The sequence below is a fragment of the Rhamphochromis sp. 'chilingali' genome (assembly GCF_963969265.1).
Source record: "Rhamphochromis sp. 'chilingali' genome assembly, chromosome: 6".
Classification (NCBI taxonomy): domain Eukaryota; kingdom Metazoa; phylum Chordata; class Actinopteri; order Cichliformes; family Cichlidae; genus Rhamphochromis; species Rhamphochromis sp. 'chilingali'.
Genome location: NC_137933.1, coordinates 5,992,070 through 6,017,920, shown reverse-complemented (window position 1 = coordinate 6,017,920; position 25,851 = coordinate 5,992,070). Strand labels below are relative to the sequence as shown.

The window sequence follows — 25,851 nt, the reverse complement described above, 5'->3', positions numbered from 1 at the left end:
CCCTAGAGACAAAGCACGTACAAACTCCAAAGCATGTACAAATTCCAAAACACGTGCAAACCCCAAAACACAACGGAAGTGCTCCAGGACCCTAGGTGCAATGTTGAGCTTTTGTTACCTAGTGGCTACACAAGCCAGCAAGTACCAACGACCAGATTTGGTGTGTGGTAGTAACAGGTAAATTACCATCCATCCATCCATTCGCTTCCGCTTCTCCTTTTCAGGGTCGTGGGGGGCGCTGGAGCCTATCCCAGCTGTCATAGGGCGAGAGGCGGGGTACACCCTGGACAGGTCGCCAGTCTGTCGCAGGGCCAACACACAGGGACAGACAACCATTCGCGCTCACATTCACTCGCACATTCACACCTAATGGCAATTTGGATTTTCCAATTAACCTATCCCCCACAAGCTGCATGTCTTTGGACGGTGGGAGGAAGCCGGAGTACCCGGAGGAAACCCACACAAACACGGGGAGAACATGCAAACTCCACACAGAAAGACCCCGGCCTGATGTTGGAATTGAACTCAGGACCTTCTTGCTGTGCGGCAACAGTGCTAACCACCGTGCCACCGTGCCACCGACAAAAAATTGGTTAAGGGTTCCCCAAGCTTTCACGCCCCTCATGTTCTTCATGTGCCCACCATTAGAAGCATGCCTATGGAAAAAGTGCGCCGGCACACAGTGCAGTGCGCTTTATAGGTGTTATCGTGCACTTTCCCAGCCAGGTGTTTTCCTTTTCCCATTCCTCCCTGTACTTTTGCAGCCTTTTTTTTTTCTTTCTCTGAGGGGAACAAACATTGCTGCTCTAATGCTGGGCTTACACTGTGCGATTTTTGGCCCATTTTGAGCCGATTTTTGAGTCGTGCGGCCGATTTGGTGATCGGCCCGATTTTGGCCTTCATCGTGCATCGTGTAGTATACGTGGGGTAGCGAGAAGCGATTAACACCTCACGACCAGCTCCCGATCATCAATCGCTCGTGAGGGTGTCACCACAGCCGCTCACACTGCTCACGCGCAAACACGTAAACGTCGGTGAAAAAGACGGAGCAGCACGGCTGTGCAGCCTGTGATCTGGACACAAGCGATAGAGGCACAACTTGTAGAACTTTGGAAAGCTCACCCGAGCCTTTTCAATGTGGCATCACAAAATTATCACGACCACAACAACCGTGAAAATAGTTGGATTTACATTGCTGCTTTATCACAGCTGCCTGATCAATGCTTTTCATTAGCAATTTAGCAAAGTTGATGGTGGTGGTGTGCGTGTCTGTGTGAGTGAAAGACAGAGAGGGAGAGAGCGACAGATTTTCTGTTATAACCTTCATTTTATGGACGCACAGTGTGAGCTCTCAGGTCGCATCAGAGCATCGGGCGGTATAGTGTGAGACCCTGCATCGTGACCTACCAACTTCTAACCCCTGTGAGTCAATCGTGCAGTTTGAAAATCGCACAGTGTCTGCCCAGCTTTAGGTGTACTGTCAACCGAGACTTGCACCGCAGTGTCGGCATTTGTTTCCCTGTTGGCCATGCTTCTTGTTGTGGTCATCTGTTGTCTTCCAGTATTTTCTCCGCAAGCGACCTTTCCTCGACCAATGAGATGAGCGGTAATCTGAATTGTCATACTCGAATTGTCATAAGTGTGCTGTCAGCTCATTGGTCACAAAGCAGGAGAGGGGCTGGGAATTATGTTTTCAAACAAAGCGTTAATTCCATTAACATTTATAGACTACTTTTGATTCTCACTGTATTACGGGACAAAGTGCGTCCCTTATTAGCTCAATACGGTACGTGTACTTTTGTTTCTAAATACGGGACGATTCCGTTTTTTAAGGGACGGTTGGCAATCCTAGGCTCCCCAGACCCTCCAGCTGGCGAGGCAGGATGCTGGCTGGGTTCTCCTGAACCCCCAGTTGATGTAGACGGCGGCATGGAAGCTGCTGGGTGCTGGGCTGGCTCACCTGAGCCAGCAGCGGAAGCCGATGCAGGACCAGCAGGTATGGAGGCCCCCTGCAAAACTGAGAGCGTGGCAGCAGGGTGCGCCAACAGCTGAGCTGCTAAGCGTACAGGGAGCTGAGCTGCTACTTGTGCAAGTAAAAGCGCATGTGACTGATCTAGAGGCAAAACTAGAGATTGAGCAGGTGGCTGAACTGTGGCCTGCGCCAAGGACTGAGGCATAATCATGCAGAGAGAGAGAGCAGGTGAAAAACAGTCCATAGTGCCCACAATCTGTAAACAAGCGGCCATGAAATTAGTAGTGTTAATGATCACTGATCCTGAGCCAGCAGTCTTTACGTTCTCAGAGTCTGAGGCAGTCTTAATTGGCTTAAAGGCAAATGGTCCAGTCTCTTCAGACACAGAAGAATTCAGCATAGGCTGGTTGAATTCAATCAATGACAGTTCCTTAAAGTTCAGAGGGGCTGGTCCAGCCACACGAAAAACAAGGATCACAACCTGGCACACAAAAACATGACTTAGACCTTTATGGTGAGGCTCGAGGACAAACATTAAATACTCAGGTATGTATCTGGTTAATGACAACAGAATGATAGTGGTAAGTGGTACATTTAGATTGTATGGAGAAATGGGTGCAGATAACGCTGCGCTAGAATCCTTAATGAAAAGAGATGACTTTTCAGATTGTGACTGGGTGGTAACACTGTTATCCCAACATGAAACCTCGTCTAGTGATGAGTTTACAGAGCCAGAGAAGACAGACATCACGTTAACTCTGGGAGGGGATAACAGAAGTTCACTAACAGTTAGATTGGACTCCCCACTTTCAGCCATGATCACCTGATTGGAGGTGACAGTGCTGGAGTTAAACAGTTCAGAAGCATCCTGCTTAATATTCAGAGGAAAACAGATTTCAGGTTGAGTAATGTTACCGCTTGGATTTCTATGATCTGAATTCGTGTTGTTGTCAGTGAGTTTCATAGTGAGTCTTTGACCAGCATCTATAGTTTTCAGTTCTTTGCACACAACAGCAGGCAATACCTTATCACTTGTCACTTCACACACGGTCTGTTCACACTTTAATTCAGGACTGGCCACCTCTGAAATGTCTTTACTTGCTATGAAAGCAGAGGGGCCTGGAGGAGAAGAAACACAGTCTCTGAAGACAGGCTCCAAAAGAGGGTGTGGCTAGGGAACCAATCAGTTCTGGTACATTGAAATCTTTATTTTGAACAAGATCCCCAAACATGACTTTCTCCAGTGACTCAGTAACACCATCATTAGCTTCTTGAAGTGGCTCTGGGGTGAGCAGAGCAGACACAGGAAGGGAGGCATCGGTCACACATAGTTCAGTCTGTGATGGAACCCTTGGCACAACATATGTCGCAGAAGAAAGCACCTCCACCCCACCGCCCACACTATTCACATTATGATCTGTGAAAGTCTCTTTTAGTCTAAATGCAGCATCAGAGGACTTTACAGGAGTACTAGAATTGTTCACAATTGTTTTAGAAACAAAATCTCCTGTCTGTGGCTTGGTTAGCGGCGCATTACTTACCGTATTTTCACGACCATAAGACGCACTGTACTAAAAGGCGCAGTCTCAGTTATGTGTGCCATTACTGTATTTAACACACACATAAGGCGCACTGGATCATAGGGCGCATACAAGTACCGTATGCGTATTTAAAAATAAAGCGGGAGCAAACCTGAGTTCGGTACCTTACTCACATTTTTATTACCAGTAATCGTCATCATCAAGAACACACAAGCATACAAGTGTGCGTATTTAAAAATAAAGCAGGAGCAAAACAAAGTTTGGTACTCACATTTTTATCATCAATCAAACCCATCGAAGTCCTCATCCTCTGTGTCTGAATTGAACAGCTGCGCTAAATCTCCATCAAACATGCCAGGTTCACTGTCTTCACTGTCAGAGTCACTTTCTGTGCCGTGCGGCTCCTCGGAAATGATGCCGGCTTTTGCGAAAGCTCGAACAACAGTGCCAGCAGACATGTTAGCCCAAGCATCTACAATCCATTCGCAAATTGTGGCGTAACTCGCCCGGCGCTGCCTTCCACTCTTGGTGAAACTGTGGTCTCCATCGGTCATCCATCGCTCCCAGGCCGCTCGCAGCCTTACTTTGAACGGGCGGTTCACACCGATGTCCAGCGGTTGGAATTCCTTTGTCAGGCCTCCCGGAATGACAGCAAGCTCACAGTTCATTTGTTTCACTAGTTTTTTCACATCGGCTGTGAGATGGGCACGCATAGAGTCACAGATTAAGAGCGATGGTGATGCGTGGAAAAAACCACCTGGTCTCCTTACATACACCTCCCTCAGCCACTCTTTCATCATTTCCTCATCCATCCAGCCCTTTTCATTTGCCTTAATGATGATTCCTGCTGGAAACTTCTCTTTAGGAAAAGTCTTTCTCTTAAAAATCTCCATAGGCGGCAGTTTCTGTCCATTAGCATGGCAGCCAAGCACAACAGTAAAAGAAGACTTTTCGTGCCCCGTTGTGCGTATCGCTACCGTGCTGGTCCCCTTCTTCTCCACAGTGTGACTCACCGGGATGTCAAAAGTGAGCGGGACCTCGTCCATGTTTGTGATGTGGCTGGGCTGGATGTTTTTGTCGCCGATGTGTTTGCTGCAGTAGGAGCGGAAGATGGCCAGCTTTTCCTTATAATCCGCTGGAAGTTGCTGCGCTACCGTAGTCCTGGTCCGGATGGAAAAATGGCACCGTTTCATAAAAAGTGAAAGTGAAACTGCTTTTAGCCGAATGGTGACCGTCGAAACGCTTCTCCCGCTCATTCTTTGCTCGATGATCCACCGCTCGAGTCTTTCCTCCAACTCGGGCCACCTCGCCTTATGTCCGCGGAAACTCAGCTGCGTTTTCTTGACCTGCCGGAGCTTGTTTTCTAGCTTCCTCCATTTGCGAACCATCGATTCGTTAATCTTAAATTCTCTCGCCGCTGCTCGATTTCCATGTTCCTCCGCGTAGCTGATGGCCTTCAGTTTAAACTGTGCTTCATAAGCGTGTCTCTTTGCCATTTTCAGGGTTGCGCCCACACTTCACCCTTTAGCGTTCTCATGGTGTTCTCTACTACATCCTCCTTACAACACACAGGGCGCACTGCGCTATAGGGCGCGCCGTACTTTTTGAAGAAAATCTAAGACTTTTAAGTGCGCCTTATGGTCGTGAAAATACGGTAGCTGAAACTCAGCACTGTCTAACTCTGAACAAACGTCTTCACAAACAGGAGGACACATGACACAGGATTCCCCGTCAGCGCAGCAGCTGAGCCGTCAATCTCCTGTTTGGAAGGGCGTGACAAAAACACAGGCTGAAACTCTCCAGTGCTGGAATTCACAGTCTGTGTGGGTCTTACTCCTTGTGCATAGAAGCCAGACGAACAGACCACACCATTCTCAGTACTACAGTCGGCCATCTTCACACTATGAGTCTCTTTTAACTTTGACTCTTGAATCTGTAATTCTGAATCTAGTTCATCTTCTAATGTTTCAACGAAGACTGGTGATGAAAGACTGCATTCACTCACCTCCAGTCGTTGCGCAGCGCGACGGCGACACGAACGCCGTTTCTTCTTGATGGTGGTTTCCAATGAACCAGACAGCGGTTCCTCATGCACCATTGCAGAGGCTGGGGAACTAGGTGCTGACAGAGCGGTAGGGGAGAGTTTCTGGCAGCTCAGGGGGCCCCCGAGAGCCAGGCAAGTTCCCCGGAAAATCTTGTCATAGTTAGGAGTGAACCACGGCTTCCACCGGAGCTCTTCCCCTAGTTGAGCGCATGCAGCGCACTGCCGCTCCTCGAGGTTGAAATCCATGACCTCCACAGCATCCTTGTGCTGCTCAGTGGAGGCAAGACATGCCGTAGCAATGCACGACGGCGACGTGAACGCCGCTTCCTCTTTGAAGCGGCCGTGGACAAAACTTGAATTTCCCCTCGTCCTCCAACCACATCCGTGCCAGATAGGAAACAGGAGATGAGTAGTCCGATTGAGGCGGCGAAGGTGAGTGGCCGGTCCGAAGCGGGGCGACTGGCGAGAGCTCCTCCACGAAAATGAGCCAGGGCTTCCAACGGAGCTCTTCCTCCCGAAAGGCTCGTAACACCTGCTGCCGCTCATCGTCACCAAAATTGATGGCCTCCACCACCTCTGTGCAGCTTGACTGTGGCGGAGATGAGGAAGCCGATGAATGGTGAGACGCTGGCAGAGCAGTGGCGAGCTTCAGCATTCCAACTCTGACTGCCTCTGGCTCACGAGGCAGCGGCGACGACACCCGTTTACGGGGTGAATTCGTGGGTGCTGCTGCGGCTTTCAACACTCTCTAAGCCAGCGATGGGTGCGAAGCTCCTCCTTCAGGGGGGCCAGAGAGTCGAATGCCTCAAAAAGCTGGGGAAACTGCCGGAGCTGCGACAGGATGGCGTCTATAGCCGCCAACACAGTGGACACCACTCTGGGGTCCATGCACCCGCAGATGCGTGTCATGAGCTGGCTGATCCGCTGCAGCTCCTCCCCCATCTCATCTGGACTGTCCGCTGGGTCTGACATGGTCAGGTCGTGCTGTCACGGCGGGGTGCGCCGGTGTGTAGATGAGGTAGACCCAAAAGCAGATACAGTGAAGACAGAACTAAGTCCAAAAATAAAGCGAGCCTTTGTTGTGGCTGATGGCATGAGAACAACTCTAGAGACACACTGAAACTGGGAAAACTAAGGGGACTAAGAACACTGTGTAAACTAAATGACAATGACACTCTGTGAAAGAACTATGAAAAACTATGAACACAGAGTAACTAGGAATGCTATGAAATACAGTGAAACAATGAGGGAAAACTATTAAATCTGTGGTGAGGATAACACACAACCTGACAAAGAACAGTAAGAGACAAAGGACTTAAATATACACATAAGGTGATCAGGGGGAGTGGAGACACATGAGGAAACAGCTGACTAGGATGAACATAATGATGCACAGGAAATGTAAACCAAAACACAAAGACATGGAAACTGGACTTTCATAATAAACAGGAAAACATGATAAGAAGCAGGCATGACACAAACTTGACAACATTAACCAGGCAGGCAAGAAACATGACCAATAACACACAATAAACAACATGGGGAACTTTACATGTTGTAAAGTTCCCCATGTTGACACAAAGAAATTAAGAAACAAAGGACTAATAGCAACCTAGAAATTGACTGGATGAGCTAAACTGAAACTAGAACACAAATTAATACAAAATGACACATTAACAACCCACACACTGGCTCCCATGACACAGTACCGTGACAGACTCATTAATGTTGAATTCTCTGGCAGCTGCTCTATTCCCATGTTGTTGCAGTATATTAATGACTAACCTCGTATTGTGGATGAATAATCTCAGTTGTTCTCCTGACTGAAGTTTGGTCCGTTTACAGCATCCTGCCATGCGATTGCATTTGTCCCTAACCATCGGGAACCCTCAGGCTAACTTTTATCAAGGGGAAAAAAGTTAGCGTTCATCCTCCAGCTTCACTGTGTTTATGCTATGCTAACATAACTGTGTCGCTAGCCACCACGTAGCACATCATTATATACCAGCTAGCCCAACTTCGGTAACCCTACAAACGTCACTGCTGTTTAGTTTTCTGTCTTCATTTATGTTGGAAGTGATAGCAGAGCTGTACGTTTGAAATTTTCAGAAATCTCTCACTCAGAACATGTTATATCATGATTAGGTGGAAACTAGTGAGCTAACTTCCTGCTAACTTCTAACTCAGTGAAATGTAATAAATTCCTTTTTCATGGATGCCTGGATGTTAAACTTAATTGTTTCACCTGGTAAAGCAGCAACGCTGATGATTTTATTAAAGATGAAAGAATTTCAGACTTTGGGACCTGAAGCGGATGGAGTTTAGGACCCAGATTATTCCGCGAGGCTCCTGACTACGGTAGCCGTAATGCTCCAACAATCCATCAAGTGGTGCGGCTTTGTAGCTTACCAACATTTTTTGACAGATATTTGACCACATAAAATCAGTTCGAGGTCAGTAAGGACAACCAGAATTCATACATAAGGCACACTGTCGATTTTTGAGAAAATAAAAGGATTTTAAGTGCACCTTATTGTCTGAAAAATATTGTAATATTTCCTGGGCCCTGTGGCTGATATTCTGCCTCTCTCCATTAAAATGAGACAACCATATAGATTACAGGCTGTTCCCTTCTTTGTAAGTGAGCACACTTACTGATTCAGGGCATGAAAGGATTATTTCCCCCACTGTTCATATAACCTTAACCACATTATATAGGGCAGAAACAAGCATGATTCAGATGTGTGAACCCACATGTGCACAAAAATATAACTTTAATCAGCACACACAGATAAATTCACACTCGCAGTCACACATTTCTTCTGATACACACCACCAACAACCCACGCAGCAGAGACTACACAAAAACGCACACCACCACCCACATGACAAAGTTATATAGGCCACATGAGCACGCATGCACAAACACACACACTATTACTGTATTTTAAATCCCCAGTAACCACTCAACAGCTAGATCCACTCCAAGAAATTCTGCCAGATTTGTTCATCGTTCTTCTCTTTCTCCACCTTTCCTCCATTTTCTCTCCCTCCTCTTGTCCTCCTTCTCTCTCCCATCTCAATCGTCAGGTATCGATCTGTTTCCAGGGAGGAGAAATCAGCCCTTCTCCTCCCTCTATTTTTAGACGCGGGGCATATCTCGGGGAGAACCACAACACGAGAGAAAATGGACTAGAAGCACCAACTCTACTGACAACACAAGATGGTGCTTAATCTGATGGCAAGCTGATATTAGAAAAGAATAAAGACAAAGCTCGTAAAGCAATGAACCTGCCAAGGATTCGCTGTCTCTGAGGACATTTGGTTCACTGCGGTGCAATCCATGACACCACACTGATATGCATTTGTAGTATTTTAACTAACTTCTACAAGAGAAATTCTCTGTGAGACTCTTTTAAAATCCTCTCTACAAACTCAAAAATGCATGAAGGTCAATCTAAGAATAAGGCTGGTTTTGAAATCCCCCACAGGCTGACCTTTGGAGACAAAGAGGAGTTTGGCTCACATGTTTCTGCTGTCTGAAAAACACACAGATATTTCTGTGTGTTCCTCAGTGTCTCTGCTTAATCTGTGGATCACAGAGAGTGTAGATATTAGAAATCACATGGTGAAAAAACTATTATTCAACTGAGTATGATAGCTTATGATTTTACCTCTACAAACAATCATTATGGCCTTTTAAGAACAAACACAGATGAGTATTTAAAACCCCTTTGAATCCATCACATCTGTGCAAGCCCGTTTTATTTTCAACCCCATCGAACAACAAGATGAGACTTTTTGAGTAAAGCTACTTAGATTTGGGGAAACAATTTGTTCAGGGAGGCCATGAAATCAAGCTCAGCTGATTCTTTCTCTAACTGCTCTGCCTATAGTTGCTTACACCAACAAGCCACTTTGCAACCCACCTTAACCCAGTTCCTACTTTGATGACTTAAATTGAATGAATATCTTATCAGTTTTCACCAATGCCTACTATCAGTTTGGGGATCTTGGAGTTTTTCTTCTCCACCTCTCGCTCCATGTATGCACATATTGGCAAATACAAATGACTGCAGATGGTGGTTTTCTTGGCTAATGCACAAATCTCTGAATCTCTTGGGAAGATGGATGCCTTTTCAAATGCCAGGATGCTTTGTGTTTTGTGTTTTAGCCATCAGAAAATACAGCAGCTCTGTAACACTCATGCTGTGTATACAGTGAACAGACACACAACCAGCTCTGTGCTGCTGCTTTATCACTCAGCTGAGTGGTGGGGAGTCCCGTACAGACAGTGATTGATCCCCTCTAGGATCAGAGCTCTTTTGATAAGATTGCTGCGACTGTCACTGAGGCATGCAACCTTTCATCTTCTGTGATAATGTTGATTTTCCAGCAAGGTGAAGGACTTGGAGTTAAACTGGCAGAACACAACAGTGCAAAAGCACATGATTCATACTCCATGTATTTTATGGCAAATACATTAATTACACAACTTGCTTTTGTAGTTAACCAAATGCCAAGAAGGTGGAAAACATTCATTAGGAAAAGAAGTTTCAAAAAATCTTCTGTCTGTATTTTGTCGTAGACTGTACAAAATACAGCTGGAGCCTCCACAGCTGCAAAATGAACTTTGACTCTTCCGCTACCATCTGCACTGTGTTTACTGTAACGGAAAGAAGAGGTGAGGTAATCCTGTACCTCCAGCACATTTGGTGTGTTGATGTTCAGTTGCAAATAGTTGAACACACACTAGTCTACCACTCTCAGGTATTCTGAAAGCTCATCCGGTATCCGGTAGCTGCAGATCCTGTTCTGAATATGAGATGCCACTGCCTATGTGTACAGGGGGCAGAGTGAAAAGGGAATAAGACACAGTTCCTTGCAGTGGCCGTCCAAACTTCTGTGTCTGACACAGTTTTAAATGTGAATGTGCTAGCGTACAGTAATCTGTGTTTAACGCAGTTCTGACCAGTGAGGAAATATCTCAGCTATAAGTGTTTCATGTTCTGCATCTGCGTTAAAAATCCAAGTTTATGCTTTTATTTTGATACATATAAGAAAACTATTCTGGAGGTCTTCAAAACAACACTCTGAAAGGATTAAGAGGTGTATCAATGTGCAGGACAGTCATTCAGGACCAGTGTTGGGTAAGTTACTTTAAAAAAGTAATTAATTACTAATTACTAATTACTTAGTCAATATTGTATTTAAAATACTTATCTAATTACTGTGTCAGAAAAGTAACTTAATTACTAAATAAGTAATTTAACTAAATACTTCTTAAAATCCCTATAAACCTTGAATGGGCAAACAATAGAAATTAAACTCTTTAAATAATAAATACATTTTTTTAAAGACGGAGACTCTACAGTACGCAGCGGTAGCATCTCTTCCACAATGTAGCCCGCAATCATTTTTTAAGCTCACCTTCAGACGCTTTCTGTGCTGCTGAAGTAAAATCACGTTTTGCCTGCTTAGCAGGAGTTGTCGCGGTGTTATCCATGGATGATGAACAAGGATCACTCAGAAGTGTTCGTCTATGCTCTCGTGTCAGGTGCTTCAGTAGATTACTCGTGCTATTAACAGCGGCCGATAGTTTTTTCTCCCCAAGACATAGCTTACATTTTACTGTAATGTTCTTGTCTGCTTGTTTCAGAAAAGTGAAGAGATGGGAATATGTCCATTTCATAAAACAGCCACTCGCTTCAGCCGAGTCCGACATCTTCCGCTTTAGAATACGACTATGCAGCAAACTGGTGCGAAATGACGCGCAGCTGCACTACAGCGGTGTTAAAGCAGCAGAGCTTACTTCTACGTTGTAAGTACATTGTAAGTAACTGTAATTAAAATACCTAAAAATGAACAGTAATTAGTTACTCTACTTTTTCAGTGGAAAAGTAATTTAATTACAGTACGCATTACACCCAACACTGTTCAGGACATTTTGAAATGTGCTGAAGACACTGGAGAAATCAAAGAGCATCATTTGGACAGCCCCTCCTGTCCTGTCCAGATGGATGTAGGCACAGTGGATTAGGTGTATCGCGGCAGCGCCAACTCGTACATCCGGTTGGTTGGCGAACTGAGTAATGAATCAGTCCCCGTGGATTTTCCCAGAACATGTTTCCTGGCACTTTGAAACAGCTAGTACTGACACGGATATTTGCATACCATGGAGTTTAAGAACTCACCGAATATCTGGACAACTACAGATAAACTACTGAGCAGTCTGAAGGCAAGACAAAAGAGGCAGTTTGATGGCAGCATTTACATGTTTGTTTGTTTGTTTTTTGCTTATTGTAATTTGTTTTTCATGTGTTCAGTTCCACCTGATTCTACAGTGTATGTAAACACAGCTCTGGCCTACTTCTGTTGTTGCCCTGAGACAAAAAGCCAGAAAACACAAACAGTATTTAAGGGGAATGAGGGTAGGAGATGTTTTACTCCAGTACATAGTAAATCCTCTGGCACATGGAAGAACAGACGTCTTTTGTTAAAAGGAACATATCCAGGACTCACTGGGACCATAACGGGATCTCCCAGTCTGCTCAGACTACTCAGTATTCCCCTCAGAAGAAGCTGCTGGACTCGTAAGCTGTTCAAAAAGGGAATTCTGGCTTCAGCCCAGTTAAATATAGAAATCGACGTATGAACAGACATTTGGAGATAAGTAACTAGTAAAAAGAAATAGTAAATAAGATTCATGGCAGTCAAATTCATTAGCTGATACATTTCCTCATATTATATCTGTCACAGCTGATGTTAGTCTGATGGCTTCCCTCAGTCTCTGTATTGGCCATCACAGCCGAGTGCTAGCAGTCACATTAAGTTAACATATGGTTTTATTTGCAGGAGGGTTAAACAGAGCTGTTGTCCTCTTGAAACAAGAGTACACTCCAACGAGGTAATTAACTTGTGAAGCTGTTGAGCTTCAAGAATAACAAAAATATATTTCAGTAACATAACACTAAAGTAATTTCCACAAATTATTAATTTATTGTTACAGGTTTGGTTTCAGAACATATACACATCTATATTATGATCCAATAACTTATTGAACTTACACTTCTGACTGATAGATAACAAATTGCCTGTGACTTGGAGCCTATTTAATATTAGCAGCTTCACCAATTCTGCACAGTCTGTCTCGGCCTGTGGGGAAGCAAGAAATTAGAAACACAATTAACAGCAGAGTGAACAAATATGAAAGTCAGCTATCCCGTGATGACTGAGCCTCTGCAGGCAGCAGCCCCTATCTTCAGGCGTTTTGTTGCCAGATGGCAGATAACTCGTATCTGAGCCAATACTTCATCTTACTTGCAGTGCTTATTGTTTACAGACCTCTGGGCTTGCGGTACTTACATTAGTATTATTTATTTTTAACCTTAATACATTATGTCATTTTATTACTGCAGTAATCACCGGACACCCTGCTACTGAGTAAAACTACAACAACTAATCAAATGTCGTGGTATGCTACTCATCATGCTGTATAGCAAATGTTAGCATGCTACCATGCTCAGGCAGTTAACATGCATAAAGGGGCTTTTGGCCAACAGGGATTACTGTGCTAGCACCACTGTGTTGTCCATATGACCGTCATACACTTTTACATGACAGAAACAGCAGTAGGTCTACTTTAACATCGACGTGTTAGCATAATCAGTGAACATATGTTAGCATATGTTCAGCTCAAAGTAGTGCTTTGCAGCATTGTTAGCTACACCTCAGTACAGCTAGCATAGCCATTTAGTGTTTTTCTGTTTGTTTCTGGTTAAAATGAAGAATATTCACTGCAGCACACACTGAGCAGCACATAGTCAAACACACTCAGTGTGTAACAGATATTGTTGTGTTATGCATACTAAAAAAGCTTGTACAATCAGATAATTGTAACCACACAATTACAATGCTCCGCGCATAATAATGTTAACACTAAACTTCAAGAAAGTCAGCCAAAGAGAAATATGCACCTGAGGTGCATTTTAACTATAGAACTGTGCAGGGCACTAGAAAGAGGCTCGTTAGTTACATTTTTTGAAAAAGTATCACCATGTACTCTTTATTCTTGAATGGACTTACTCAGCTCCATCCCGTTCTGTTGCTTCGCTCTGTGCTTTACTCCCATGGGTGCTCATTATGGAGGAAGTTTGTTTGATCTGTTCTTTTATTACTGTTTGAACCCGAAGCGTCTCTCTGCGGAGAATCAACATGACTAGTTAAAACTGCTGCCATTACATAGACAAACACTATTTTTTTAATGTAAGGTGCCATTATGTGAACAAGACTAACTACTGCATCATCTGCTTTTTTAAGACTGTTATGATTCATAAAGGAAAATTATGATATCTGCAGCACTATTTGCTTTCTCAGAAAAGATTTCTCTCTCTGCTGCAATGGGACGAGTAATCACACAGAAGTGATCAGTTGTGCCTCGGTGCCTTAAGTACAATTAACCACTATAATTAGTTTCCATTTAAAGAGGTCGATTTAGTATAGCCATACAAGAAGAACATTTAGTTTCACCAGTAAATAACTTTCAAAGATTACAAGTTATAGAGAACCATATAATATACAACACTTTGCACATTAGATGAGGTAAGACGCCACAATGCCGGTTTGTCATGAGAACAAATTCTAATCAATAACAGCCAGTAAAAATCCCAGCAGAACAAAATATACGGACCTATTTCCTGCTTCATATAAGTTATATACACCGATCAGCCATAACATCATGATTTCATGCATGTGAAGTGAATAACGCTGATTATCTCTTCATTCTGTTCCCTTCTGTTGGGGAGGACATGACCTTTGTGTCCTCAAAGTTAATGTGTTAGAAAACTGGACAAGCTTAAGGAGTCAAAACGTTATCCCCAGTCAGTGTGTGTGCTGTGTACATGCAGCCTGTATGTATGAACCTGTTTTAAGTCTTATAGTTTCCACTTTTCTCACCAGTTAGGCATGCAAACCTGTTACACTACTGCAAAAGTGTTGCACAAAGTAATGGTGTGTTTACTGTGTTTGGTTTGACAGTGAATGTTAGTCTGTGCGTCTAAGCTTGTGCATTTAACCCAAGTAAAAACATGCAGTTCATAAAACCATTTCCAAAAGAACAAGAACACTGTGTAAGAGTGTAAATTAAAACATAATGCAGTGGAATATAATGTGACCAAAAGTGTGTGAGACTCTAAGAATGATAGTCTGGCCCTCGGGTGGAACTGTACTAAAGGGATTCTGTCATGGAAATCTCTGCATGGGCTCAGGAACACTTCTAGAAATCACTGTCTATGTTTGCCCACAAATCTGCATCATGCATGTGTGAGCACTGCTGAAACACTGCTGTCGTCTCTGCGCCAAACTGTAAGCTGACTGGAGCAAAGTGGAAAACTGTTCTGTGGTCACACACTTTTTTATTATTTTGCGTTATCTGGACTGAAGAGGAGATGGACAGTTTATAATCAGTACAAGTTCAGCAGCCTTCATCTGTGATGATAATCAGATGTGTTAGTGCCTGTGCAACTGGATCTGGAGAGGCAGCATCAATGCTAAAGGTACATACAGCCTTGTCTATGTCAGCAGGACAAAGACAAAAACTGCACACTGCAATTTTTACAACAGCATGGCGGGGTAACTGAGCTGCCTGCAGCCCAGACCGTTCACCAATAAAAAATATTTGGAGCATTATGAAATGAAAGACACGGCAAAGAAGATCCAGTCAAGAATCAGAAAAGAACGAGTCGACATTCATCTCCCAAAAGCAGCCGGTATCCCTGATTTTCCCAGATGTTTACGGACTGTCGTCAGTAGAAGGGATGCTACACGTTCGTAAACATGGCCCAGCTTCAGATGTGTTGCTGTCAACAAAATCAAAAGCACCTATTTTCTAACTGAAATGGTACATTTTCTCAATTGAAACATTTGATTTGCTGTCTGTGTTCTACTGTAAATAAAATCTTTGCATTCTGTTTCTATTTGTATTTTCCACAGCATGCCAGCTTTCTGCAGTTGTGATGCTGAACATATGTGCAATGCTGTCGTCTGGGTTGGTAGGCAGATTAGCCTTGTCAGGTCACCAGTAAAAGATCCATCATAAAATATGATATAAAAATATGCAGACATTTGGTTTAACAAAATAAGCAGCATCCAGAAGTCCAGAGTGCCTTCCTCTGCAAAAATAACCTGTGAGACGGGAGAAACCTGCAGTGTGGTCGGGAAATGTTACTCACTTTTAATTTGTCTTGTAAGATACACTGCACTCAATTTCTTCATGGAGCAGGACCGTCAGTCATTCCAGTTCAAACTGACCTTGACCTAACCTAACAGTTACCATGGAAACCACAGCCAAATCTAGAGGAAACTTTACAACAATGCTGCAAACTAACCAGCTCCACATCCTGCACTTATATAATCTGTCAACATTTGCAAAATAAAACAATAACTGAGATATGTCACAGTGTAAAAAATGAATCTGACAGTATGGATTAACCACTTATCTCTAAATGTTTCATTTAATGAGTTTCATGTTTATTGTTTTATTTTTTTATCAGCTATAGTGTTTAAAATAAATGAATGGTACCTACGTGAGGGCCTGGGAGGGAGTATAACACCAGAACCTTAAGAGCACAGCAGCACCCTCGCTATGAGAGCATTCACAGCTACAGTACAGAGAGCCAGTAGCAGCATCAGGTGACTCAAGTATTGATTTTGGGGGGGGGAAGTGTGTGACAGGGTTTATGACTATATAAACCTTCTGATACCTCACTGTCACTTGTCATAAAACTCCACCGTCTGCTCACAATTTGAATTAGAGTTCAGATTCTTCTGATTGTGTGAAATACTGAAGCATATTGTTGACACAACTGCATCTAATTTTCTTCATATTCTCTAACGTTCTGCATTGTTTGTTTTGTGAGTGGATGGTTGTTATATGTAATAAGTCCAAATGTAAAACTAAGGTGGTGATCATGTATTCGCTGTGCTGAACATGGAGACCACTCCCCCGAGTCTCTGCTCCTTACATGTTAAGCCTCGTCCTTTTGTTCTGACAAGCTTTCAGAGCCCTGCAGCTCCACCTGTGTGTGTGTGTGTGTGTGTGCGTGCGTGCGTGCGTGCGTGCGTGCGTGCGTGCGTGTGTGTGTGTGTGTCTACTTCCTGTTGGTTCACTGGGGGAGGACAATAAGACAATGAAAGCGCTTGTCGCTGCTAATAAAGAACACAATACCTCCTTTACTGAGCACGAACTGCTTGAGTGATTCAAACCCTGCTCTGGGACTGCGTGTTTTTCTTTCATTGAAAAGCTTTTTTTGTTGTCGTTTTTGATGTGCAAATGTGTAGTTGCTCCACTGTATGGGGGTCGGGTTTGTCCAGTGTGGTTCTAATGTTGATACAAATATGTGCCTCCACTGTGCAAATGACAGATGTGGCTGAAATGACTGCACGGTCTGTCATGACCAGGAAGGGGCAGCTTCTCTGACTGCAGAAGAAAACCTGATTGTAATGAAGTCGACAAGAAAGTGATGCTTTGGCTTCTCCAGGTTTGTCCACTTATTACAGTAACAGTGTTACTGAAGGCAAGATTATATTTATTTTGTAAATTATAAAGGATAAAAACACAGGGTGTGATTCAGAGCTTGTGTCAGGCAGTCGTGCTGTGACAGACGAGTTGCTACCATATGAGAGTGAAGTGTTCCTCAGCTTCTAAGACAGGCCAAAAATTCGGCTTGGTTTTTAAAACTGATCTAGATGGCAGTGGACAAAAAGCTCAGCTTGATGGAGCAATGTCATCTTTCATATGCAGTAAATGGCCTTTGCTTAACAGTTGAAGCTCAGTTATTTATTATTGTCCATAATTCTCTACGATGGACATTTTTGTCAGGTGATGTTTTGAGTTGGTGCTAAATTTCAGGAAGTTTCTGCTGGTTCAAGTGTGCCGACAACACTGACTCAGTGAGAGTAGCTCAGGTACATCCAGGAGGTCAGTGACTGCCTCAAAGCAAGGCTGCGACAGCACGTAACCAGCATCCATCCATTTACAGGTGTGTGTGTGTGTGTGTGTGTGTGTGTGTGTGTGTGTGTGTGTGTGTGTGTGTGTGTGTGTGTGTGTGTGTGTGTGTGTGTGTGTGTGTGTGTGCATTCACATTCACATCTTTGGGCAGTTTAGGATCACCAATTATCTGAATCCTACCAACTACGTGTCTCTGAGATGAGGGATGGAGAGAGAACTCACACAGGTACGAGGCAAACACTTTCAGGTGTGAGGCAGTGGTGTTAGCCACCACGTTACTGTGTTGCCATGGTGATGATTAAGAAACCATCGACAGAAAAAAACTAGTCCAACTCTTCTCCACAGAAATGGGTTCTGGTTTATCTCCATTTATCTCCATGTGCTAGTTCACTATGAGCATTGGTATATCAAATCATGTGAAGGGGACGAATACGATGCTGTGGAAATTAATGAAACAACCGTTACAAATGTTCCAGCCACTAAGCAGCAAGATAAATGAACACAAGGCTTCAGGCAGCTGGAGCTGATGTGCTGTTTAAGCAGATTGAACACAACAGGGTTATTTATTAAATCCCACTCGGAATCATGGAGTAAGACAAGGCAGCAAGGGAAATTCCATATCCTAACTTCCCTGTCACGTATTGATTATACACTGCTGTTTGCCAAGTGATCCATGGAAACCTTTCTATGATAGACTGTCACAAAAACCGCAGCTAGGACTGAAACTCTGAGATGTGTGACTGAAACTTTGCAAACCTGTATTTGAGGTAAACGTGTCCCTTCTTTCTTTCTGTCTACAGATAAGATGCTGCTCCCAGCCGGCCTGTTGATTGTCCTGCTGTGCCTGAGTCACATGGGCAGTGCGTGGGGTTTCGCCCGTCTGCTTGATGATGTAGAGCTGCGCTCAGCTTTCTCGGTCGCTCGCACCAGCAGCATGGAAGGTGGACCAAAGATGACGGTAACCTTTGACGCTGTTTACGTCAACATCGGTGGGGACTTTGATGCCAAGTCTGGTCTGTTCCGCTGTCGTATCCCTGGAGCCTACTACTTTTCCTTCACCGTGGGAAAGTTTCCACATAAGGACCTGTCTGTGATGCTGATGAAAAACAGGAATGAGGTGCAGGCCATTGTGTATGAAGAAAATGCAGGGGAGGAGAGGAAGGTACGCTTCAGAGCTTCAATCTTATTTGTTTTTATGTACAGAAAGCTGCTAGCGGCCAAATCTTATAATCCAGTAGTGCTTTACATGTTCAGCAGGTATTACTGGTTAGGATTACTACACTTGGAGGATGAGACTGACCTAAACTTTTATCCCCTTGTCAAAGTGGGTAATAAACACCCCGGTATCTCTCTCTTGTCAGTGACTGAGCGGAAATGCACCAAGCCCTAATACACCTCTGCTTATTATAATAAAGTGACTGTTTTTTAACTTTGGAGCCTGCTTCAGGTTTTTATGGAAGTGAGCTCCAGCTCCACAGTTAGTACTTTGACTGGCCACAACATTAAATAATCTACCTTACATTGTGCTTATACACACAGCTGGCCCAGCAGGACACGGTTAAAGAAGCTCCGAGTGCAGATCTGTCAGGCACTGGGACTTTGGGACTTTGCTTTGTGAAGTGAAATTCCTGACACTGAGAACTGTACTGAAGGTGTCCTGGGCTAAGATCCCCCAGCATGAATCTGTTGTGTTTTTTAGTGCTCAGTCAGAATCAAGAAGACTGGGTCAGGGTCTCTGGCTCTGTTTCATGTGCCTCAGCTGTCCTGAGGGCACGCTCTCCTACTGGGTGAAGCCATGCACACCTTCTGGTATATTCCAGTGGCATGCACATGAATGTCAGACCCAGAGGTTTCCCAGCAGATCATTGCATTTCATGCACATTTAAAAAATGCAAAAGCTTCTAATCTAATCAAGCTACCAGATTTCCCAAAATATGGAACTTCAATAACCTTTAAACAGGCCCCGGCACTTTATAGAGACATCTTATAATTGATTGAATCAATCTCTCTCGATGTGTGTTTTTTCTCCCCATATTTACAGCGCTCTTTTATGATGTCAGAGGTTGTGGTAGCACTCACAGAGGGTGTGTTTGTGTGGGGATGGGAATGAGATCAGATCAGAGCGGATTATTCCGTCCAATGAAAGGCTGTGTGACAGGATCATGTGTTTGTTGTTGATGTGAAACAGGCCTCGGTATGACTACACCGGCATAACAGTCTGCATCATTCCTCAGGTGCAGAGCCAGAGTGTCATGTTGCAGCTGGAGTTCGGGGACACTGTCTGGCTCCGTCTCCATGGCGACCCTCGCTACGCGCTGTACAGCAACACCGGACACTACACCACCTTCAATGGTTACCTTGTGTACCCCGATGTCTACGGCTACCAAACGCACCACCATCACCACCAGCAGCACGCCGACTCCGAGCAGCCACTGCAAGACAACATCCCACTGCCGAGCGACAACCAGGCCACGGATCATGTCAGACCCGGAATGACGGATGGGGAGAAGGAGCCGCAAATGAAAGAGGAAGAAGAGGAGGAGGAGGACGAAGAGGATGACCAGAGATCTGCTTTCTCGGTGGGGCGCACCCAAAGCATTGTGGGCGTGAACCAACTGGGCATGCCGCAACACCAGCCGGTGAGCTTCGACACTGCATTTGTTAACATAGGGGAAGACTTCAACGTGACAGAGGGAGTGTTCACCTGCCGCATTCCCGGGGCGTACTATTTCTCCTTCAACGTGGGCAAGATGCCACAGAAGACACTGTCCGTCAAACTGATGAAGAACCGCCTGGAAGTGCAAGCGATGATCTATGACGATAGCCAAGGTGAGAAAGCTCTGCAAAGCCAGAGTTTGATGCTGTCACTTAAACCAGGGGACACAGTCTGGCTCTACTCCCACCAGAGAGATGGATTCGGTGCCTACAGCAACCACGCCAAGTACATCACTTTTACCGGCTTCCTGGTATACCCAGATTTTCCTGCTGCCGCCACCACCAATACTGCCACCAGCCAATCATATGCAGACAAGAAACCCTAGCTGCAGCACCTTGACTAGGCACCGAACATTTCTGGAGGAATTCATATAAGATGGAAAAGTCTCAGATTTCACAGAAAGTACTGGGGAGCTGTACTCCAAATGAATGCTGCTTTGTGGCTGTCTTTCTGCTTCATATGAATTCCTTCACAAAGTCACAGCGACCCGGACTGAGTGCAGCGCTTACAACAAAATCAATGTTCAGCCAGTGGCTTCCCAGGATATGATGTTGGCAGATGTGAATATTTAACTCTTTAATGAAAGTTCAGTGGTTATCACCCACTCACTCCTGTGTTAGCTCATCAGTTAGCGTCCATGTCTTTTATACAGCTCAAAAACAGAGTGGGATTCAGAAATGCTCTGTGATATACTGTTAATGATTATTATATGATTGGATGGATATTGGGACAATATGGTGGAATGCTAAGGTGGAATGCTAGCAAGCTAACTTCTAAGTTGGGCAACAAAGATAGGTTAGCGAGCTGCATGTGCGGTCACAGATATCTGATAATTAATGCCAGCTGTTAGAAAGTCACTCACAAACACTGAATCCAAGGCGGTGCAATAAACACAGCAAGTTATTTTTTAGACAGCAGCAATGAAAATGCCCCAAAAGACAGTTTCACTTCTCGCTATAAAGACAAAGATAAAAAACTGAACCTAACTCTACACCTGCGTATTTCTGCTGCACTGAAACTGAGTTGTTTCCGTTGTCAGGCCCAAGTGGCTCATAGATTTGGCTTTGTTAGCTTCTTTTTTAGACGAGGCTGCTGCTCGTTGCCGCTTGATGACATTAAGTTGTTGACAAATAAACACATATGTTACTTGCCAACTACATTGCTAGATTAAGTGATTAAATGAGGCGACTTTAGTTAAAGTGTTATATGATTATTTAATGTTGACAGTTGGCCGGTGCGTACCACAGTACATCGTCCTTGTAAAGTCTTTATATTTGATTGCATTTTGAACATAAGATCTTGCTCTGAAGAGAAACTTGTAAGCATGTTTTGATAAATGTGCAGTAAACGTCCTGTGTAATGTACTGCAGAATTATAAGGGAAGGGTTAAACTGCAAAACGATGTACTTAATTCCATTACATTGAGCAAAATGAAAATTCAAACTGCATGCACACTTCAGTCTGACCTGTAGACATAAAGCTGTGGTAGATAATCACTGAATTTTTCATTTTTTTGAGCAAAATATTCCTCCAAGTGCATTTGTTACCCTCGTCCAAGGTGTTTCTGCTTGTAAAGTGTCTTTACTTTCTTTGTCTATAGAGGCATGTAAATTGATATGAAATTTGTGTGTTTTGTGTCAAAATTAGTCTTTTTTTTTTTTAAGTTTGGTGTTTCTCGCCCAAATATCAGCCGCAGGAGGAGCAGAGCGCGACGGGAACAAACTGACGTAGCTGTAGAAATGTGCAGACTCCATATCCATCCGACTGTTGACCACATGCCACCTCTGAGCCTGCAGGGATCTGGACCTTAATTTGATTTCTAATTCTAGCGGCACTTAATTCATGTCTTCAGAACCACTGTGGGGAAAATGTAATTGCTTCTCCCGGCAGCTATAATATGCATGTCTGTTTAATTTCACGCCGCAGGGGAAACGATGATGCTGTTCAAGTTGTGATGAACCTTGACTTTATGAAATCACCTTCTCTGTTGGAAAGGCAACATGTGAAATCATACTTCACTTTTACTGAACATTTACATTTTTATTACAGTTAACTGGCTATAAATTCACAGGAATGAGGTTCTCATATAACCAACGATCAAAACCAGGGGTGTCCACCTCCAGGCCTCGAGGGCCGGTGTCCTGCAGGATTTAGATCTCACCCTGGGTCAGTACACCTGAATCACATGATTAGTTCATTCCCAGGCCTCTGGAGAACTTCAGGACATGTTGAGGAGGTCATTTAGCCATTTGAATCAGCTGTGTTGGATCAAGGACACATCGAAAACATCCAGGACACCTGCCCTCGAGGCCTGGAGGTGGACACCCCTGATCTAAACACACCAGTGTATAAAAAATGCAAACCTGCTTCCTGAAGACTAAAATAACAAATCAACATTAGTTTCATTAATCAGTATTTTGGTGGTACTGACAGCATAAATGGCTGTGCAATTATAAAAGGTTGCCCAGTGTCGAACCCACACTGAATTATTATCCCATTTTGCTTAACAGCTCACTCTCACAGCAAACAACAGAGTCTGTGCTCGTGTGCATTTAACCCAACACAGTTTCCTCAATAGAGGAAATAGAGACTGACTGGCATTCATCAGGTGGAGAGAAGTGGTGCTCCACCTGAGCAGTGGTGGTGTTCATGTACATCTGCTGCAGGTGCAGCTGCTTTTGTGTCCAACCAGACACTACAGTCCAATCACTTCCAAAATCCCTCTTTTATTATTTGGATAAGCAGAATCTTTCAAATCAAGGCAAATATTCTGCCTAAATTCAAGCAAACTTTTTTTTTTTAATTGTTAGAGGAGTCAACAAATTAAACGTGAAGAAAAAAGATAGAAAGCTTTTGTCCCCTAGCAACAAAATCTGTTATTAGTATCAAAAGTTAAAAAGGCCATTAACAAAACATTTCACATTAAATACCAGAGGCCTTGACTTTGCTTTCTTTTAGCTTTTATCAGATCGCTCAAGATATAATTTTCCTCTTGTAAAGCTGTGGGTGGAGAAGTTCACACTTAAATAAGACATAAGCTATGATGTCCACATCATAACCAGCGAATCAGAGATCTCGGACAACTGCCGATCCTGAGCCACACAGAAAAATCTCTATTAATTAATTAGCCCAGGAAACTTGTGTATAAACACTTCCTCTTGCTCCAGTGAAGTGCATTCAGACTGAAGCACCACAGCAGGGGTAATCATCGCGTGGGTAGCCACGCTTCAGTTGGCAGGCTGAATGGCAGTGAATGTTGCAGCCAATACACGTAACTCCTAAAATAATCCAAACAGCCACGCTATTAATAAACTAGATGCCCGTTAACCACGCTGCGGTCCTGCCAGTTTTACCGGCCCTTGGAGCGCCGCAATGGTGAAAAATTCATTGGAAGGAAACATAAACAGTGGGCTGGTGCAAAGTCATTTGGACTGATTAGGAAAAAATACAAGCTGCATTATAAGAAGCATGCAACCCTTCATGTATCCCTGAATTCTGACTATCCCTCATCTGGCAGTAATGTGATTAATTGCTAATATTAAGAGCAGAAATTTCTAACCACACACACCGTGGCAAAGGAGGAGACAGAAATGAGAGTGTGCAGCAGCAGGAAGTTACATCAAATGGACCAAGGTCTTTAAAACTGGGCTTTAAAATTATGAAAACCTGAAGAGATAAACCTGAAAATGTTCCTAAACGACAGCGTTAGAGTAGTGGAAAGTAAAAAGAAAAGTCTTTGCTTCATTGTCACATCTTTTGGGCACAGGAGAAATGATTTTGCACCAGCTGATCTCCGGCTTCAGGTGGCTCCACATTCACAGTCTCACTAATCCACAATTTCCTGTCCTTTACGGGCTGCACTCACTTCTGAGAAATTCAGAAAAATATGCCTTTTTTTTAACAGTATGAAATTACACTGTGAGCGTGGCTCATTGCAGATATATTCTGTCACAGTCTAACACTCAGTGAGGAGGAGTGCACACAGGTGGAACGCCTCAGTTCAGCTTTCAGAACCGTGACCAGTCTGCAAAGGTGTCCAGAAATCCTGCACCAAACTCGTGTGATGCATGCATTTAAGTGAAATACATGAAAAAGATACTTTGTCACGATTGCAGAGCAGCTTCACAGACCCACTCGATGCCTGCTGTGTACTTTTCTTGATTAGTGACTTATCTGTATAGTAACTGACGATATGTTGGATGTTTCGGGTCTGTGCTTCTCTGTTTCTGATAATCCCCAATGGAAGACTGTGTATTAGTAAATATGTGGCACAGACATGGGTCGAAATGTGCTCGCTTTCTGGAACAGCATCATTTTACTCGGCATGATTGAAACTGAAACTGTGACCCTGCTTATGGGGAAAGAGGGCTCAGTTTGACCCACAGCCTGTCTGCAGTAGTCTGCCTCACGTTGACTCTTTAAAGTGTTTCGAGTATTTTTTATTTGTAAAATGAATGCTTCAATGAAGATGTTTGACAAAATAAAAAATAAACATAAAGGTTTGAGTGTCATTCTGACTGCGATGAAAGACATTCCAGCTTTATATTCAGTGCTGCAGCGCCACCTGCTGGCTAAATTTAGTGTTTGAAATTTGAAAAGACTTCAGTGGTCACAAACAAAAAGTTTGTTTCATGTTTGGCTTTCACGTTAGCCATAGTTTAAAACGTCTGGTTTCATTTTTTCGGTTGTGTGTTTGTGTGTGTGTTGGGGGGGGGGGGGGGTATGAAGTTCATAACAGACACTGCAATGTAAAAACTATAATCACAGTCACATGAACATCCTAGCCTCGGTAAACATTTGGAGACAACTTTGACCAACCACACAGACTTTTTCACTCACTCACAGTTTGTTAGTTTTCTCTTTTATCAACTTGCTAAAGCTGCTGCCTCGGTAGGAACAGTTTATTTGGGGCCCATAATACACAGCGTCCCCCAGTTTAGTTACCTCGGGTTGGTCCCTTATTTCCCCTTATTCAGCACAGATTTGATGCTGGATGCCCTCGTGTCAGGAACACATCGGGAACAAAAGGATGCTGCGTCATTTGTTAGAAATTAACATTTTCTACCTACCCAGGGCTGAATTTAAGAAAACTCTGAAAATCAAAGGGAAGGAAATGCAGCACGTTAGCTCATTTTGCCAAAAGAACAATTCTGAAACTCAAATAGTGTCAGTAGTTTGTATGACCCCCATGTGGTTGCATGCATGCCTGACAATGTTGGGACATGCTCCTAATGAGACAACCGATGGAGTGATTCCTCCCAGACCAAAACCAGTGAAAAAACACAGAAGTTGAGGTCAGCAACTGAGGTGCCAAAATTTTAGTTTTTTTTCCCTTTTTGTTTGAATTCCCCCAGGTCGATATTCTGCTGCTCATGATTCCAACATGAATGTAAATTCTTTAAGGACTTATTTTGAAAAATTAAACAAAATAAGGCTTTGTGCATTATTGGGTTTACTTTTAAAAACATTTTCCCAGTTTATGGTGAAAGTGACAGGTCTGTACCCCTCTGTCAAATCCTTTCAGATACTTTTTTCATCAACTGGAAGAAAAAAAAGCCACAATATTCCAGA

The 25,851-nt window shown here is 43.7% G+C and overlaps 1 protein-coding gene across 5 annotated transcripts in view; it reads left to right on the top strand.

Annotated features, from left to right (window-relative positions):
- Positions 1–24,684, top strand: part of c1qtnf4 (C1q and TNF related 4) — a 53,269-nt gene extending 28,585 nt beyond the window's left edge. For 2 of the 5 annotated variants that reach the window (XM_080884582.1, XM_080884585.1), the window contains exons 2-3: positions 18,365–18,726; positions 19,799–24,684. In XM_080884582.1, the coding sequence (XP_080740708.1) occupies positions 18,365–18,726; positions 19,799–20,605 (1,169 nt within the window). In that variant the 3' untranslated portion in view covers positions 20,606–24,684. Of the gene's footprint in view, positions 1–10,604; positions 10,708–11,293; positions 11,379–16,922; positions 17,095–18,364; positions 18,727–19,798 lie in introns of those variants that run through there. The other 3 variants (XM_080884584.1, XM_080884586.1, XM_080884583.1) reach the window with 3 other exon arrangements.
- Positions 24,685–25,851: the final 1,167 nt, after the last annotated feature.